The sequence below is a fragment of the Punica granatum genome, chromosome 3 (genome assembly GCF_007655135.1).
Source record: "Punica granatum isolate Tunisia-2019 chromosome 3, ASM765513v2, whole genome shotgun sequence".
NCBI lineage: Eukaryota > Viridiplantae > Streptophyta > Magnoliopsida > Myrtales > Lythraceae > Punica > Punica granatum.
This window is the reverse complement of record NC_045129.1, coordinates 13,500,158-13,517,453: the sequence shown is the minus strand read 5'-3', so window position 1 is coordinate 13,517,453 and position 17,296 is coordinate 13,500,158. Positions and strand designations below refer to the sequence as shown.

The 17,296-nt window shown below is 35.0% G+C and overlaps 1 protein-coding gene across 2 annotated transcripts; it reads right to left on the bottom strand.

Moving 5' to 3' along the window:
- Positions 1–6,987: 6,987 nt before the first annotated feature.
- Positions 6,988–8,530, bottom strand: LOC116199165. 2 transcript variants are annotated; one of them, XR_004155483.1, is made up of 4 exons: positions 8,402–8,530; positions 8,051–8,212; positions 7,579–7,958; positions 6,988–7,195 (listed from the first exon to the last, which is right to left on the bottom strand). XR_004155483.1 is itself a non-coding variant. In XM_031529456.1 (3 exons), the coding sequence occupies exons 1-3, from the start codon at positions 8,426–8,428 to the stop codon at positions 7,677–7,679; spliced, it is 471 nt and encodes a 156-aa protein (XP_031385316.1). In that variant the 5' UTR covers positions 8,429–8,530; the 3' UTR covers positions 7,498–7,676. The 2 variants fall into 2 exon arrangements, 1 of the variants encoding a protein (XP_031385316.1); XM_031529456.1 differs by lacking the exon at positions 6,988–7,195 and having other exon boundaries at positions 7,498–7,958.
- Positions 8,531–17,296: the final 8,766 nt, after the last annotated feature.

Genomic DNA, 17,296 nt, shown 5'->3' with positions numbered 1-17,296 from the left:
AGGCACGCGAAAGTTGGCCTCTTGCCCTGCGACAAGAGTATTGATGAAGTTATGCATTTGGATGAGACCCCCGAAAAAAAGATCAAGAGGGATTCGAAAACTCAGAGGGCCCTTCAAAAGTATAAGAGCAATCACTACTTGATGTTGTTCTTGGCTTTGTTCGGTTCTTGTATGATAATCAACGATGGGGTCTTCACACCGTTGGGACGCATCGCCCCATTGTTGTTTTGTGTTAGAACAAATCGCACCTTACGAGGGTAATTTTGGAATTTACAAATATTTTATTTATAAAAGATTAGTTTTTGATGGCAAAACTAACGGAAGTACCCCCACATTTGACAGAGCAAAGAACATGGTGTTATGTCCCTGGGAAAAGAACAATGTGCTATTTGTCACGATCGCAAAGGACAATTGAGGTTTATGTACTTTTCCATATATATATATATTGTGTGTGCTTATGTTTTCTCTCTTTTTGGCCATCTTATAATAAAGTGAAGCTATTGAGTATTTGTCCTTTCTCTGTCAAATAAATCACTTTTCGCCATCTTATAATGGCAGTGAAGCTATCGAGTATTTTTACCTGTCTCCGTAAAATAAATAGGGTTGTCAATTGGACTTCTTTCAAATATTTGTGAGGACAAACCATTTACAAACAATTTGAGCGTGTACCTGATTAATATTTATAGAAACAAATCAAAATTTTCCTTTAAATATTTACATTATCATTTATGTTCGATTTCCTCAATATGGATTTCACATTTTTGCATAAAGAATCTAGCAAATGTTACGTTACCTTTTATTTATGTTTGAACCCAATCCTCACCATTATCAATGTAGTTACTATTATTGCATTTCTAGTACGATAATAAGTTCTTCTATGAATCAAATTAATGAAATCAATTCATCTATATTGTTCTATTATAGTGATATATATTTACTTCAAATAATATATCCCTGAAAAATTGATATTCCATTGTTAACAAGAATGTACAATCTTCACAAGATCTTGTGATCTGTGTTGCCCTTGACATTTCTTAACGTAATAGTAATTTTCTTTTGTTTCTTCAACGGATCATACTCAATATGAATTATTAAAATTTCATAATCGATCATTATTAATCAAATAAAATTCGCAAGGTCCATACACTAAAAGAATAATTGATTTCATTGTTAAGAAATCATGATATAATAATTAACATATGTTCGTGATTAATTGTTGAGATTTTCGTATTGACCAAAATATCATATCGTGTAATCGCAAGTGGCATGTTCACTCAGGTCAATATTATTGGGATCAAGGATAATAGTTCATCTCAAATAATTTCTTTCCATTAATAAAGATTTAAGAGGATTCAACCTATAGGTCCATCCAAAATTACGATTTCCTCTATATATTGAAATTGATCATATTTCTTCATTAATACAGAAAATCATCAAATGTCACGTTACATACAGATTCTTTAGCGGAATAAGTCTCTATTTCTTCACTTACAATAAATAATATTTACAGAACAGATTTTTTAGTGGGAAAGAGGCTAATTCATGAGAATGTAAATTAATAAGCCAAAAAGAAAATTTTATTTGTAACAATTGCTCCATAGGATCTATTCACTCCCTTCATGTTAAATAGTGGAAAATAATTATCTATTTCTTTAATGGTGTAACAAGGATGCTACTATATTACAATGTTATACAACACATACTCAACTCCCCAGTGAAATTTGCATTTCTTGCATTCTAGCGTACCGAGACCTTGATAATCCCCTAGGACAACCGTTGAACAAGGTCTACCTCTAGCTTTCCTGCAAAGGAAGAAATCCCCCTTTCATCCTGCAAATGAACGAGGTAGAAATCCCTTTTAAAAATCGAGGGTAATACTTGATAATGGGAAAAAAAATATATGAAGATGAGCGACTCCCTAAATATGTTTCCAACTTGAAAAATGGAGAAACAAATTAACCGACTTACTAACCTACAAAAATGGTACCATCATGGAATGTGGAAGAATTAACAAACCAAAAAAAAATTTAAAATGATGAGTCGATGAACTAATGCAAAATAATAGATATAAGAAGCTAGAAAAAGAAGAAAATGAAAAAAAAAGTATATATAAATCCAAGCGAAGTTTGACCGCATTTACAATCCAAGAGTAGTAGGAACATTCTCCACTGGGGAAATAAACTTTGTCCAAGTTTTGAGCCGATGAAAACAAACATAGTACTTCAGCATACTTTGCTAAACCAGATCCAAACTTGAAAACCCTTACACATGGGCTCATATGTTCAACTGTAATTGACGGGCAAAAATTGATTAGCAAAATAATGAGTATGTCGCTTAAGAGCATAGATTTAGTTGAGTTATGAAAAGCACTTCAAAAGCAACTTAAATTCAACTTAAATAAAAAGGCACTTGTGTTTAAATACATTCTAGTTAAGAATTGTCTATTACAATAACAAACAACCGAGTATACAATGGATATACGACAAATAAATACCACAAAAGAAAAGCATAAGGGACAATTGACGGGAGCAATCGGCATTGAGCACCACGAACAAGTACACTTTAGGATAAGCAACCAAAACCCAGGTCACGAGAGCATACCCTGTTTGCAAGATCAATGAAACTCAAAGATGCTGCAGAAGGAAAAAAGAGACGTTTCGATAAAACTTTATTGTCTTGTCGAGCAAGCACTGCCGTAAAGTCTTCCTTGGCTCAGGCATTAGGCGAACATCAACTTCTTTGGCACCCACAAGTACGTTATTTTGCTTCTAAAGAACGAAGAAAGCCATGAGAGAAAAGCATGTTGAATAGTGATTGTGAGGCCCCAATTCTTGACTGGAGGGGACACCAAAGGCCTCTGCCCTTCCATCCCTTGGATAGATAGAAAGGGAGGGCAGAGCTTTTGGTTTTTTCATGTTGTCAAAGAGTTGAACAATGAAAATATATGGCGAATGCCTGATCGAATTGATCAGGTCATGTAGGAACAAGGTTCAAGTCTACCGGTCTGTTTGGAGGGAAAGAAATAAAAGAAAAAAAAAATTCAAGCTGTAAGCATTCAATGCCCGAAAAAAAAACAAGAAGTTCAAAAGGAGAAGAGTTAAGCATCTCGATTGTCATTTCCTAGACTGAACATCATGCCAAAAATCTCTGAAATAAGAATAATTCTATTTGACCCTCCAATAATTGCGACAGATCCGAACGAACAGAACATATACTGGTATGGAGCAAAACGAAACTAAATTTTCGAAGAAAAGGTGTCAGGAACCCAAGGAATCAAATGAAATAGAATCGTACAAGCATCTACAGGCGTCAGAAGGTGCATAATTGCCATTCCAGTATAGGCTGAATAATGTTACTGCGAGGAAGAAGCATGAACATAACAATCAATATTCATAGAACATAACTCTACGATCTCTGGATTATAACAAAATAAGAGGCAACTCTATACAGTAGCACGCGGACTTTGCAGTTCCTCTAATCATGAAAAGTAATCAAGAACATTTATTGCAATTGAAAAGTGGTGAATTCGAGGTCTAACTCCAGGGAGCGGGTGAGTGGCATTGGATATGTCCTCTAGGATCGGCGAGCAACCGGACGAGCACGTAGTGGTTCCGAGATATAAATTTGGGCACCATATGGAGGTCTTTTTGTGGACTTTGTAGGACCACCAATGGTACTTGAACGGTTGCGAGTGCAAGCAGGAGGGCTCACCGGCAGAAAGGCGGGTGAGCGGAGGCTAATGGGTGGGGATTCGCGATCGATGCTGGTCAGAACGTCAATTGATGGATGCTTTTTGAGTCTCTTGGCTGTGACCAGTGATCGATTCTCGAAGGGGTTGGGTGTGTTTTTGCGGGTGAAAGAGGAGAGTGGGCGGTTGGGCTTACTGGCAGGGTCGGTTGATTTTCTTCCCTTTTTTTTTTTGGGACGAACAGGTACGACTACTGGAAAGAGAGTGAAGTGAAGGGTGCAGTGGTAATTTAGGAAAAAAATGAAATACTGGAAATAGCTTGCTTTTTTTTTTTGGGAAGAAATTGGTTGGATATTTTTACATTGAGAGATACCATGATAATTCTTGCACGAAATAAGGAAGCAAATCAAGTTTTTCATGCAATCCGGTTAATTTATTAATTAATACTAATATTTAGATTTATTATTATATTATTACTTTGAGTGCTTCTAGAGCGGGACACTAAATGATGTCTCATGGTAAGATACTAATCATATTTATTAGATATTTCAATATGAAATCTTCGCCATTCACAATTTACGTATTTTGCCCATTAAATAGTAGTCCTTCAACTATTAATTTCCCAGTATTTGCCCACAATAGTTTGTACTTGTCCCTCCCTCATCCGATAGGTGGCCCAATCAAATTGTCACACAGTTCTACACTCGGCTAACAAGTAATCTAGTATTGCGCACAACCGGACCTTGATTAGTCGAATTAAAACCGAATCGGTATTTAGAATAAGACTAACTTTTCGTCCTATTCCGTTCCTATTTATAGTCTAAGTTGTTGATGAACACAGTAAGGATGACAGCCATTGAGATAAATAAATATTTAGAATAAGACTAACTTTTCTTCTATTTATTTATATTTGCTCCATCAAATTGTAATGTCTACTAGAGCTTATTTGGGCTATATAGTCTTAATAATATGAATTTCTTTAGAAGGGAAAACTAAAGCATCATTGAAGTGGACCACAATGAAAAACTACCCAATTGGTATATTTACAGATTGACCTTGGCTAATTCTTGAATCTGTTTAAGCCATTCTAAGTACCCTATTGAAAAACTGCTAAGTTCGTATATTTATATATTGGTCTTGGCTAATTCTTTAATCCACGTAAGCCATTATAAGGACCCTGATGAAAAATAGCTAAGTTTGAGTCTTTATATATTGGCTTTGGCAAATTATGTTATTCGCTCGGGCAAGTCATAGGACTCGGATGAAAAACTAATGGCTTCATATTGGCCTTGACCAATTCTTCAATATGCTTGAGCAATTCAAGATAAAGGGATAACAACAAGTAATTATAAAATGGCGGTTTAAAAGAGTCGTGCTTTTCAAATATTTTTACCTTTTTTCCTAAATTTATTTTACTTTTTTAATCCATAATTTTAGGAATAATGATCCCCATAAAAAAACTAACATTCCATATTTTAAGGAAGTTAAATTAGGGAAGTTATTTTTTCCTCTCTTTTTTGCGGACAAAAAAAAAGGTAGTCGTTCATTCACCGGAAGCCGCCATTGACTATGGTTTCATCATCTTTAAAATATGTCGAGAGTTATTGCACAATCTCGTTTACTTTCCACAATCTTGTTGTCATATAATGAATTTACGTCCTGCCATGCCACGTTTGTCGAATTTCGATCTTCGTCCAACTGCACAATAGGGCAACTGCCAATGGTCGTCGTTAGCACATAGGGGCATGGCCACATAAACTGTTCATGAAACTAAATCATAAGATAACTAAATTCATTCGTTTGATTCATTGGATTATGTATTGTTTCGTTCAATTGTAATTCTCCAATGAAAACCGAAGTCCATCTCTCTATTCTCCGGCAATGATGGAAGCCATGACCGACAATGGTGTTTCAGATTAATAACTAAATGTTTAAACCAAGTCTACGAATCAGACCGATAAATCTGAGCCAATTTAATTATGAACCGCCTTGTATTAAATCGGTTATCTTGAAAAACTATTCGATTAAAATATATCGAGTTGGGTTTCTAGAGTAGGAGCAGTTAAAGGGTAGAGTAGTGATTGTGACACATGTAGGCGTCTAAATACGACATATTATTAATCCAACATATTTGATTGTTTTTTGATGGGACACGATGATATTGTAACAAGGTTAAAAGAACTGCGGGTCAAAATGTAAGTTTTAATACTTAAAGGATGTAAAAGTATGTGTCCCACCATGAAATTTTATTTAGTGTCCCATGCTAGAATTTCTCTATTACTTTTCCTAATTGATTTCTATTAATTAGCAGGCCTTTGTCGCACCATTTGGAACCAAAAAAAAAAAGGCGTTAAGAAGAGCCTTTCCATGCTATATTAGAAGATAAAAGCGGTAAGGGCATTTTTGAATATGATAAAAAAACATAAGGTTGTAGTCTAAGAATTAAAATGTGGAGAAATAAAAGATGCGTTTAACACTTTTATGATGAAAATGTGTGTTTAGAATGAGGTGGTTGGTGGAATTGCTTATTCCATATAGAAAGGTACGTGCGGTTATATTTTAAAGGATTACAATTAAAGGGACACAAGCGGAGATATAAATGCAGAATTTTTTAAGTTTGAAGAGCATTTTGGAAAAGTAAATGTGAAGAAACACTAAATGAGGTTAATCTAATTAATGTCAATCATGCCATGCCAATTTGAACCCTGTGAATAATTTTGAATTATTTTTATCGTTTAAATGCATTGTATTGCCAGCATCCACGTTAAGAGTTTCTCGTATTGATTTTGGTGTCATACGCAGTTTATTTGTTGTAGCACTTGTATACAATAGAGCACGAATTCTCTTTAAGAAGGGTGTAGGTGAACTTTTAAGTTACATAATATATATACATATATATATATACACGTTATATACACTTATAAATAAAAAAGTGTTTTGCAATGGTGAAATTTTCCGGCGTCAAGCGTGACAATTTTGTCGCCAGGAGCTGAAGCTGTCCGTCATGGGAACGATCATCGCTTAGTGAAGGTGGAAGGCCACCCATATGTGCGAACGACGATGACTGTGGAAACTATTGCCCAGCATGGTCGACAGTACAACAGTGCAAGACAAAATGGTGCCTTTTGCCAGTAGCGTAAGTCAATTCGTTGAGGATAACTTAGCTATATCGGGGTCCGGGGATGCATGAGCTGGGGCTGTGTTGCGTTCATCAAATATGATGTATCTTATTAAACAATAAAGTGGTTACACAAATTGAAAATGCCATTGTGTTTGAGCTCCTATTTCTTGTTGTCATTTCTACATCGATCTTCATCAAGAAATACTACGGCACAGTATTACTAATTTATTTTACATGCATATCTGAAAACAATCCGATTTGATTGCCACATAATTGAAAACAAGTAGACATCTTGTCAGCAATAGCATAAAGACCTCGCTTCCCCTATGCTCGTAGGCGCGTCTTCTAAATTAGTTGTCAGTGGAGTGTCAGGAGGGACTCATTCACTGTTTAATGAGTAGAGATGGATAATAATTAGTTCATATAATTCTAATTTCAAGGATATTTTTCTATCTGGTTATGAGAGAGGCCTAATGGGACTAGTAAAATGATATACCAAGAGAAAAAAAGGAGTACTAGATTATGAATATCAGATCTGTAACCTATTGAAAGCAATGCACAATTCGAGGAAAATGCATTATCGTTTGTGAAGACAGGATGTCAATGTGAATAATGGGATTTGATTAAAATATTATATATATATATATGTGTGTGTGTATATGTAATCGGTTAGTGGCTCTCATTGGAATATAGAAGGGGATCTATTGCATCCTCACAGGCATGTTTCATTCATCTAGCTCATCTGGTATAAATCAAAACAATTACGTACATATTCTGAGAGTTCGGGAGGTCTCCTCCACGCATATCGGCTGTGACGAAAATCAGAATTGGAGCAAGCATGTATGGGGTGAAAATAATTATGTATATCTAAGCCGATGAACGGGAGGGCTCGAAACTGTCCGTCTGGTGAAGCATCTGGAGTGAGGTGAGTTCGCAGGCTGAATTCGGTGGCGGTGACGGCGTAGGCCTCATGATTGGTGTTATGACAATGTCACCATGGGTCAGAGTGTGATGCCTCTTTCGATCTGATCGCGCAGCAAGGGTTCCTGCATCTGCTATGGTGATCATCTCTCTGTCCCTTGTCGTCACTGTGAATTCCGCTCGCTTCCTTGCGGTCTCAGTTGAACGGTCCTTGGACATCTCGGCGACCTTAAGATCAATAACATTTTGTTGCGCCGATCAGTAAAATGACATTATGACATGATTACAAGCACATGATGATGAGCGGTTTTCTTAAGTACATTGATAGCGGAAGAATTGGATATGGGGCATTTCACCGGCTGATCTTCATCTGATGGCTCTGTCGGGTGTTCAAGCGGCCAGAATTCCATCTGAATCCCAGCACTACTATCTGTGCTACCCCTCTCTTCGCTCGTCCAAGGGACTTGACATTCTTTCTCACCCTGCGAGATATCATGACATGATAAACACTCGTTTCACAAATTGAGGGCAACTCTACGGATACGCTAGCTAGTCTATAATTAAACGCGAAAAATAAATTGTTGTGAAACGGTCTATATGTGGCTGAGCACGGAAAGAAGCCATTTGTAGGTTATTGTTGATGACGAAAGGCTGAGAAGAAAGCTACTTACCGTGTCACCTTCACACGAAATTCCCATGGGAAGAGGTCAGGAAGGGAGGGAGAGAGAGGGAGAGGGACAAAGCTTCCAGCAGGGAATATATGTCCCTACGGCTGCTTCAATTAAAGGTATAAGACAGAGAGAGATGGAAAGCGACTCAACAGGAAAAGTGCATAAAAGCCATTTGCTTAGGGAAGCAGTGAATAACAAGAATGAAGAGAAAAATGAAAAATGGGACAAACACTATTAATTCTTCCAAACCACATCATTCTGGTGTAAGGTTATATGAGGAATTTTTATGGTTAAGTGACAGATATATATATATATATGCGTGAGAAAATGAAGCACAAGTCGAATTCTCATGCCGCCACCTCATCAAACATAGCTCTTTTGCTTTGCCATGTCATTACTTATGTATTGAGGAATTTTTTTATGTTTAAATTATATGGTTTTCTTATTCAATAAGAATCAATATATCTTGAGCAGTGTGGGACCTATACCTTGTAGTAATTTTTTGTTTTGTTTTGTTATCGTGTTGTTGCTAAATTACAGTCACACGTAATTTTGCCACTTCCCTCTTCCATCTCACTTTTTTTACTCCAAGGAAAAAGGATGAGCAAACTTTGACTTCATTTGAAGTTAGGTTGAATTTGCAAAAAGACCTATACGTATTATTCAGGTAGGATTTATTATTGAGTCTGGGGAGATCTATACGAAGTACAATATTTCCTTCTCATTGAACTTCACATTTTTCTTTTGATTCATTTATCTTTTTAATGTATATAGTATTGTTGATTATGAGATGCTAGAATGGTTTATGGCATGATAAAAGACTTGGGCCCTGAGAAAGACACATGAACAATTGGAGTGAGATTAACAAGGCTGTGGGATGCTGTAAACATAAAGACTAATGAAATCATTAGTTTTGATATGATTTTCCTGGATGAAGATGTATGTTTTAGTTAAGTAATTTTAATATTCATTTAATTATTATTGTATCTATTGAAATCAAGGTTCTTTAATGCATGCAAGCATAAGAAAATTTGAAATCGATTTGTTGAAATCGTTACTTCGTGAACAAAGCTTATGCACCATCAAGAACTTCAAGAATTTCAAGATCATCCCATTTGAAATTCAAAAAAATAATATATATATATATATATATCGTCTAATAAAAGTACTTCATGTCATTATGAACAATAAAAAATATATATGCATATATACACATGTATATACTTAGCAAAGTGAATATATAAATTTATACCAGAGAGGATAATTATTCTAAAAAATTAATTATGCGGTATATATATTAATATTTGTTGCAAATCATGAATTATTAATCACTATATAGATGACTTCATACATATAATCTATCTATGTTTAACACTTTAAATATATAACTTTTCATATTACTTTTTACATGATAGTAAAACTAAATTTTATCATTGGTATAATTAAACTTCTTATACAAGATAACCATATCTTTTTTCGGTGAACGATATCGCTAATTATATTAAATTGAGAAAATATAGTACAATTATTAGATATTGATTATTTTTTATATTTTGTATAAAATAATTACTTTTTAAATAATTTTTGTATTATTATTTATAAAAAAATGGCTTTCATCTAGTTTTGGTACAATATAAGCGTGATAATACTCTTACATTGGTTGAATTTTTCTAATGAACCATATTTACATTCCCAAACTTGTAGTAAGGGTGTACTGCAATGGCGAATCTAGGACCCGAAAAGTAATGGATGCAAACTACGATCTCTTTGATCTTATGGAGTATTTTACATCGATAATTTATAATTTCATAATGGTGCTAGTTGTTGCAAATAAGTAGGAAAAAAAAGAACACGTCACAAATATTTGAATATATTAAAATATTTTACAAGTCCCATATTAGAGATAGAGATTGACTATTTATGGGTTTCTTTTTCCATCTCTCCATTTTTTCACTTGTCGCCAGATATCAGAGAGAGGGGAAAAAGAAGGGTTCAATATATATTTTACCCGCACAATTCTTTGAAAACTTTCAATCGCCAATTGATTTAAAATGAAAAAAATATTTAAAAATATCAATACCTTAATAGAATTTCCAAACTTCTGTAAGGTCACTTGACCTCACTAATTATATCTAGACCTGCTCTTCGAGTCTCGCAACCTCAGTGCAGTCTTAGCCATGTATTTAGCCTCGACAGTAATATGGACTATCTACATCGTAACGTCACTATCATTTTAAACCCGTGGGATCTATCTAGCTAGCTAGCTTTAGGCAAAAGTAATTCCTTAGCCGGATAGACGCCACCATCTACGCATAAGGGGGCAATGTAGTCTTTGTGACGGTGCTCTGAGAGGCCAGGTACCGATCGCGCGCGATATATAGGGCGACACCGGGGCGAAAGAAATTTAAAGGGTGGAAAGAAAGCACGAAAAGCAGCAAGAGGGTGTCTGTGATAGAGAAAAATATCGGCCCCCTGCCCAAACTTTTCCTTATTTTTCTCACAGAACTTTGATTTTTATCGACATTTTTGTCCTTCTTTATCGGGTTTTGAGTCAATATCTTTTTCTCCTTCGCCCTTCCACAGACCAGAGAGCTTTTTCTTCGTTATATATATATATATTGATGCTTTTAAGGACAAGCAGAACAAAACAGTGCACCCTTTGTTTGGTTGAAAATCTTACAATCGTCGGCTTTTGTGCTTTTTTCTTGGGTTGGGGTAAAAAATGGCGCGGTAATAAGAAAAAGATATTGAGTATATCACGTGATATTATGTGATAAAATAAATGTAACAAATTATATTTCTATCAATAATAATATATAGTTTTTTTATAATATTTCTAAAAATCTATGTTTATGAATCGGAGAATTCTTATTGAATTGCGACATATGCAAGGTGTTATACCCTTCATCCGTTATATATATGACTTTCTCGATATTAGAAGAGTACGTAAATAAGCTCTTAGCTTTTGCACCCACCATAGCGTATAGTGGCAGCTCGCCTTTAGCCGCTTTTACCAGCCCTTCATTGTCTGTCTGCTTTTCGTTTTCTTATAGCTGGCATCGGGATAGTTCCATGCTCATTGCGCATCCTTTCCAGTATGCAATATATGCTTCGACGATCAAGTGGGCTGTCTGCAGAGCTAAAACATGATATGATAGCTGATGGGTAAATGGATGATGTAGTAATTGTAGCTTGGATCATCAGTGTATATCAAGCACGAGAAAGTTTCATAGTTGTGGGTGAACTTATTATTAAGGTTTTTCCTATCCATCTCGGCTTATTATATATGATGATCACTTCTACTATTTTTGTACGTACTAGAGTCTGGTGCATGGCAAGATTACCTGTGCCACACACTTTAATTTAAGTAAATCACTGGAATAGAAACCAAAACTTGCCAATAAAAAGCCCATTTACGCCCAGACTCCGAACTCATGGTGGAATCCCAAATGTTAGTTGATTAACCGCCTCGCGCACGTTTTGCACGAGCTTGCTAGTAGTGACAGATTTTTTTATTTTTGAGAAATCTTTCTCAATATCTAAATTTTAAAAAAAGAAATAAGAAGTACGGAAGGATCGGTACGACCACTTTTAGAAACTTTATGGTCTTTGTTGGATCGATTCACTAGCAACTGGAGAAGAATTGCACAGAGGTATATACATTGTTAGGGACAACAATGTGTCTTCCGTGCGTGTAGTGACGAGCAGAGAAGGCTCCAATGGGTTTTCCTGCATAGCGAACTAAAGGGAAATTACCGGAAGCGACTCAAAACATGGGCTTGAACCCGGCGGCCCCAAGGTCCATCATTTGCATCACAGATTTCATAATATTTTTTCGTATTTTTGATATGTGAGATTTCATAAAAAGTTCATTCGATCGAACTTTACAGAAAATTTAATCAGTTACAGTTGTGAAATTGGATCCATCATTTTTTTTAGTTATAATGGATGCTCATTAGTATAGTACAATGAAATAGAAATTCTAATAACATAAATGATCACAAGTAGTTCTAGAACAAGTATCAAATCTGAAACTTCTTAATTACCAACGAGGGCATGCGTTACTGTTCCACTACGCTACACCCTCCTTGATATAGAATTTTAGAGAGCTCAACAAATTTTATTAAAGCAATATAAATGTTATGGCCTAAAGGATAAATGTTACCAAAAACATAGGTAATTTCCGATGCTCATTACTTATTAGGGCTTAAAAGATTACTCTAATCTGGTAAAACAAATCATTCATGAACCAGAATCACCATAAAAGTTCAGGGACTACAATGTATAAAATGGAAGTTAGAGACTAAAGGCCATTAAACAAAATATAAGGAATGAAAAAGAGTAAAAGATCAATTTGGTCCTCAAAAGATTTAGCGGCCATCAGTTTAGTCCCCAAAAGAATTTTGCTGACAAAATGGTCCTTAAATGTTCATTCCGTTTGACAAAATAGTCTTCTGTCAATTGGCTGTTACGAATTGCAGAGGTGACACCCAAAGCCGTTACATAAATTCATAAAAAAAAAAAGGAAATAGAATAAAATAATTTATTTTTCGTTAATGGCACGTTTGATCAACCGGCCAGGATAGGAAATAAAGAGATGACGTGATAGGATTAAAATCCTAAGGAAATAATATCTCAATCAAGTGTTTGGTAACTGTGAAGGATTAGGTTTAGGATTTTAAGATGAAATGACATGTGCCTTACAATCTTTTTCTTTTTCAATTCTCAAAATGAGTAGAACAATATTTTGAAATTAAATTGAAATGTTAATTATAAAAAAATCAAAAATTAAAGAAAAAGACCAGGCAATGAACAAAATAGCAAAATAAGAGAGGCAGTGGGCTCGACGCCGCCGACCACCTCTCCAGTAGCAATCAACGAGGCAAGCTTACTCAGAAAACCTCCCAATCTCGAAGCACGAATTGCACATAAACCGCAATCCACCGATGCAGAGTGTCTCACTTGAGATTTCCTTCCGAAAGGAAACTGAAACTCTTCAACTCGAGTTCGGAGAAGACGAGGCCTCCGCCAGCAGATGATCGGAGATGAAAATCCGTCATGCAGTGCTCCTCTGGAGATGGGCTCACTGGCGACCTCGGTCAGGTCGATGGTTGCCGCATGGGGCACCATCACCCTTCTTCCAAGTTGGTTTGGTGGGTTTGAACGAATGGCACAGTTTTGAGAAAATTTTATTCCAAAGGAGGAGTAATTCTATGATTTAGCTCAAAATCATTTCCTAAAATTCCGATCCCAACCCGCTCCCTCAGCCAGATTTGAGCCTTAAAAAATTAAGGGCTTGTTTGGAAAATGAAAGTTGTTCAACTCTTTTCAACTCTGTTTACTATCCGACAACTGAAGGGGGGAATTTTCCCTTTCCTTGGGACCTAACTGCAGCACATGGGCACGGTCAAATCTGGTTGAAGCTTATTTCAGCAAACACAGTCATGCGGGACTAGTAACGATTAGTCAAACACATCCATGCGGGACCCACTGCTCTTCAAATGTTGCGGCCAGTTTTGTCTTATAGCAAGTTGAACAGAGCAGAGTTGAACATTTTTCATTTTCCAAACACACTCTTCGGTCTAATCCTCCTCAATTTCCTATACTAGTGGTCACCTAATACTGGATAAGGATTTGAAAAATCCTATCTGGTGGAGCAAACCTGACCAAAATACACATGGAAGGGGGAGATCCCCGGTCCTCCCCCGGGTCAGTCACCTCCCCTCCATGATCTGCCCTACTTTAGCTGACCCATGAGTACGCAGCTGAATTGGTACGAAATGCTTCATCTGCCTTAAAGCCCCGCACCCCATAGGCGTTCATAAGGAATGAATGCCAAAATTGTGCAAGACAACCCAATAAAAGCAGCAGTATTCTCCCACAGAGCAATCTAAAAACTAAAACGATCAGCATTATAAATTGAACGAGTACATCCATCAGTACTAATCAAATGGAATACAACACTATAAGCACGCCTTCGAAATAGAAACACCTTTGAGAAAACCCTTGAATCGGGGGATCAATGTCATGCCGCTCATGCCTCAAAAGCCGAATCTCCTAAAAAGCAGGGAAAGATCACCAGGGAGGCAGGGGCGGCTCTTCCATTTGGCAAGGAAGGCAATGGCTTTAGGTCCCACAAAATATTAGGCCCCTAATTTTTAGGTTTGTGATAATATTATTAATTCTTATATTCAATAATTATAATTATAAAAAGAATCCAAAAATTAATAAACAATCAAAGCCTAAAAAAATTAGTCAACATTATCTAATTACTCTTCAACTACTCTTAATTTTTTTTTGTTACAAGATATTTTCATGGGTCTAATACAATGAAATTGAAATCATAAGTATTTAATAAAATGGTACGGACAGTTCTATCGGAGTATCAAACCTGGAACTTTTTGATAATCAGGTGATAGCATACGCCACTGGGCTACACTCTCTTTGATAACTACTCTTAAATTATCTCTCTCACTTATTAATTGATAAATCTTAACTTCCATATCTAATTATTATTTACTTAAAATCTTCTATTTCCTCCTCCTTTTTTCTCTCCTTAATATCGTAATTTAATCTACACTCCTACAACGTTACCTATTTCCAATAAATTTTTTAACGTTCAAATTTTAGTCTTGTAAAAGGAGTTGTTTTACTTTTAATTCTAATTATTCTCACAACTAATTCTCTATTCTTGTCTTTTCTATTAAATAGGTTCTATTGTTCTAAACTTTGATTATTCTTTTTAATTTTAATTTTAATTTTGTTAAATATATATTGTATATGGGTATATATTTTTGAATTGTTTATACGTATGTTATATTGTTTGTAATGCATAGGAATTTTTGGTAGTGTTTATGGGTAAATGTCAACTAGGAAATATGAAGTTGGTTATTCAAAACTTTTAAAAAAATAATGAGAAGAATTGAAGTTTAATTCAATCTCAAAAAGGAGCTCTTGATAAAATTTTAACAAGTAATTTTCAATTGATTAGCTATGCTATCAATTGAAAACAAATTATTTGAAAAAAATTAAATATAAAAGCTTAATAAGTAATTTGGCATCTAAAATAGTTAGATGATTAGAATTTGACCATCAACTGAACGAGGGCGAACAATAGCCTCAAGGGGTAGCCGGAATTAGGGTTTGCTGGAAGTAGGACGGATTGATGATCGGGTGAATAATTAGACGAATAGCAGCTGATCTTTTGTTAAAGCCTCTCTTCTTTATCTCTCGCTAAGATGAAAAGAGGAAGAAAGAGAAACATGACTGATCGGGGGGGGGGGACCTCGACCTCCCCCTTGCCTGTGCATTTAAGGAAAAGTAAATCATTTTATTATATTTTCTTCTTATTTGAAGAAATTATGTAACGGCGTTAGGTGTCACCTCATCAATTCATAGCAGCCAATTGACGGGAGACCATTTTGTTGTCAAAAATCTTTTGGGGGACTAAAGTGATGGCTACTAAATCTTTCGAGGACCAAATTGATAGTTTACTCAATTAAACAACACAAAATGCAGGGCACAAAACGACAAATCAAAAATTAGAGGACAAAAAAGATTAACTATAGAATTATAGTACCTGCACGAGATCAGGACAAATTTGTTTATGGAATGCAAATATCATTTTAATAAAATTAAAAGACTCCAATATATTCATAAATTTCATTTTTTGATCTTGTTATTATTATTATTGTTGTTATTATTATTGAAACTTATTAGTTGTGAAATTCCACTATAAAAGAAACCAATTATTTCTAATCTCGTGATCAAAGTGTTTTATTTTATTTTTCTTCTATCTAATAAATATTTTATGTGAATTAAGTTTGACTAAGTATATAATTAACTGGAACCAGAATATATATATATATATATATATATAAGTAGGAACATGGAGAGTCGACCACATAGTCTCAGAACGCTTGATTGCTTAATGAAATTTTCTTGATTTTTTGAGTTTGGGAATTTTTAAGATATTTTTTCATAAAAAGATGAGAAAATTACAAAAAAAACCTAAATTTTGTAAAAAGTCTCAGTTTTGTCCTAAAATTTACTTTGTAATAAAAAAAATTCACATATTTTGAGAATCGTCTCAGATTTCACATCCCGTTACCATTATGTTAAGTTTTTCATCTATTTGCCTATGTGAACTTTACGGGATCCACAAAGTTTACACATCATCTGATCATCTTCTCTTTTCTTTACAAAAATAGCCTAAATTTTCAGAAAAGTTTCAGTTTTGTTCTAAATTTAAATTTGTAATTTAAGAAATACATATTTTTAAAAATTCTCGGAAATGGTCCATGAGAGGAGATGCTAGCCGGGGCCAACTTTAATAGCACTGCAAGGAGACCTAGAAGGGAGAGAAGATATTTCCAAGACAATTTATAAAACACATGATTTTTTCTATTGCAAACCAAATTTATGGTGAAATTGAGACTTTTTTGAAAATTTGAATTTTTTTAACCTATCTTATTTGTTTATTAATGAAGGTTTTATGAGTGTTTTTATGAACATTTAAAATGTCACCCGTGTAATGCTCATCAACGATTTCAACATCTCTGTATCGAATAATGAAAGCACACACAAATTGAACAAATCTTAAAATAACTTTGGTTGCAATGCTCCTAAAGTCGGCCCCGGCTAGCATCTCCTCTCATGGACCATTTATGAGAAAATTTTAAAATATGTATTTTTTAAAATTACAAATCAAAATTTAGAACAAAACTGAGACTTTTTTGAAGATGTAGATTATTATTGTAAAGAAAAGAGAAGATGATCAGATAATGTATAAACTTTGTGGGTCCCGTAAAGTCCACGTAGGCAAATGGACGAAAAAATTAACATAATGGTAACGGGATGTCAAATCTGAGACGATTCTCAAAACATGTGGATTTT

Coding starts and splice junctions, on each gene's coding strand:
- LOC116199165 (XM_031529456.1), bottom strand. CDS start 8,428: ATGGGAATTTCGTGTGAAGGTGACACG. Junction 8,213..8,401: donor TTTCGTGTGAAGGTGACACG/GTAAGTAGCTTT, acceptor GATATCTCGCAG/GGTGAGAAAGAATGTCAAGT. Junction 7,959..8,050: donor CCAATTCTTCCGCTATCAAT/GTACTTAAGAAA, acceptor ATTGATCTTAAG/GTCGCCGAGATGTCCAAGGA.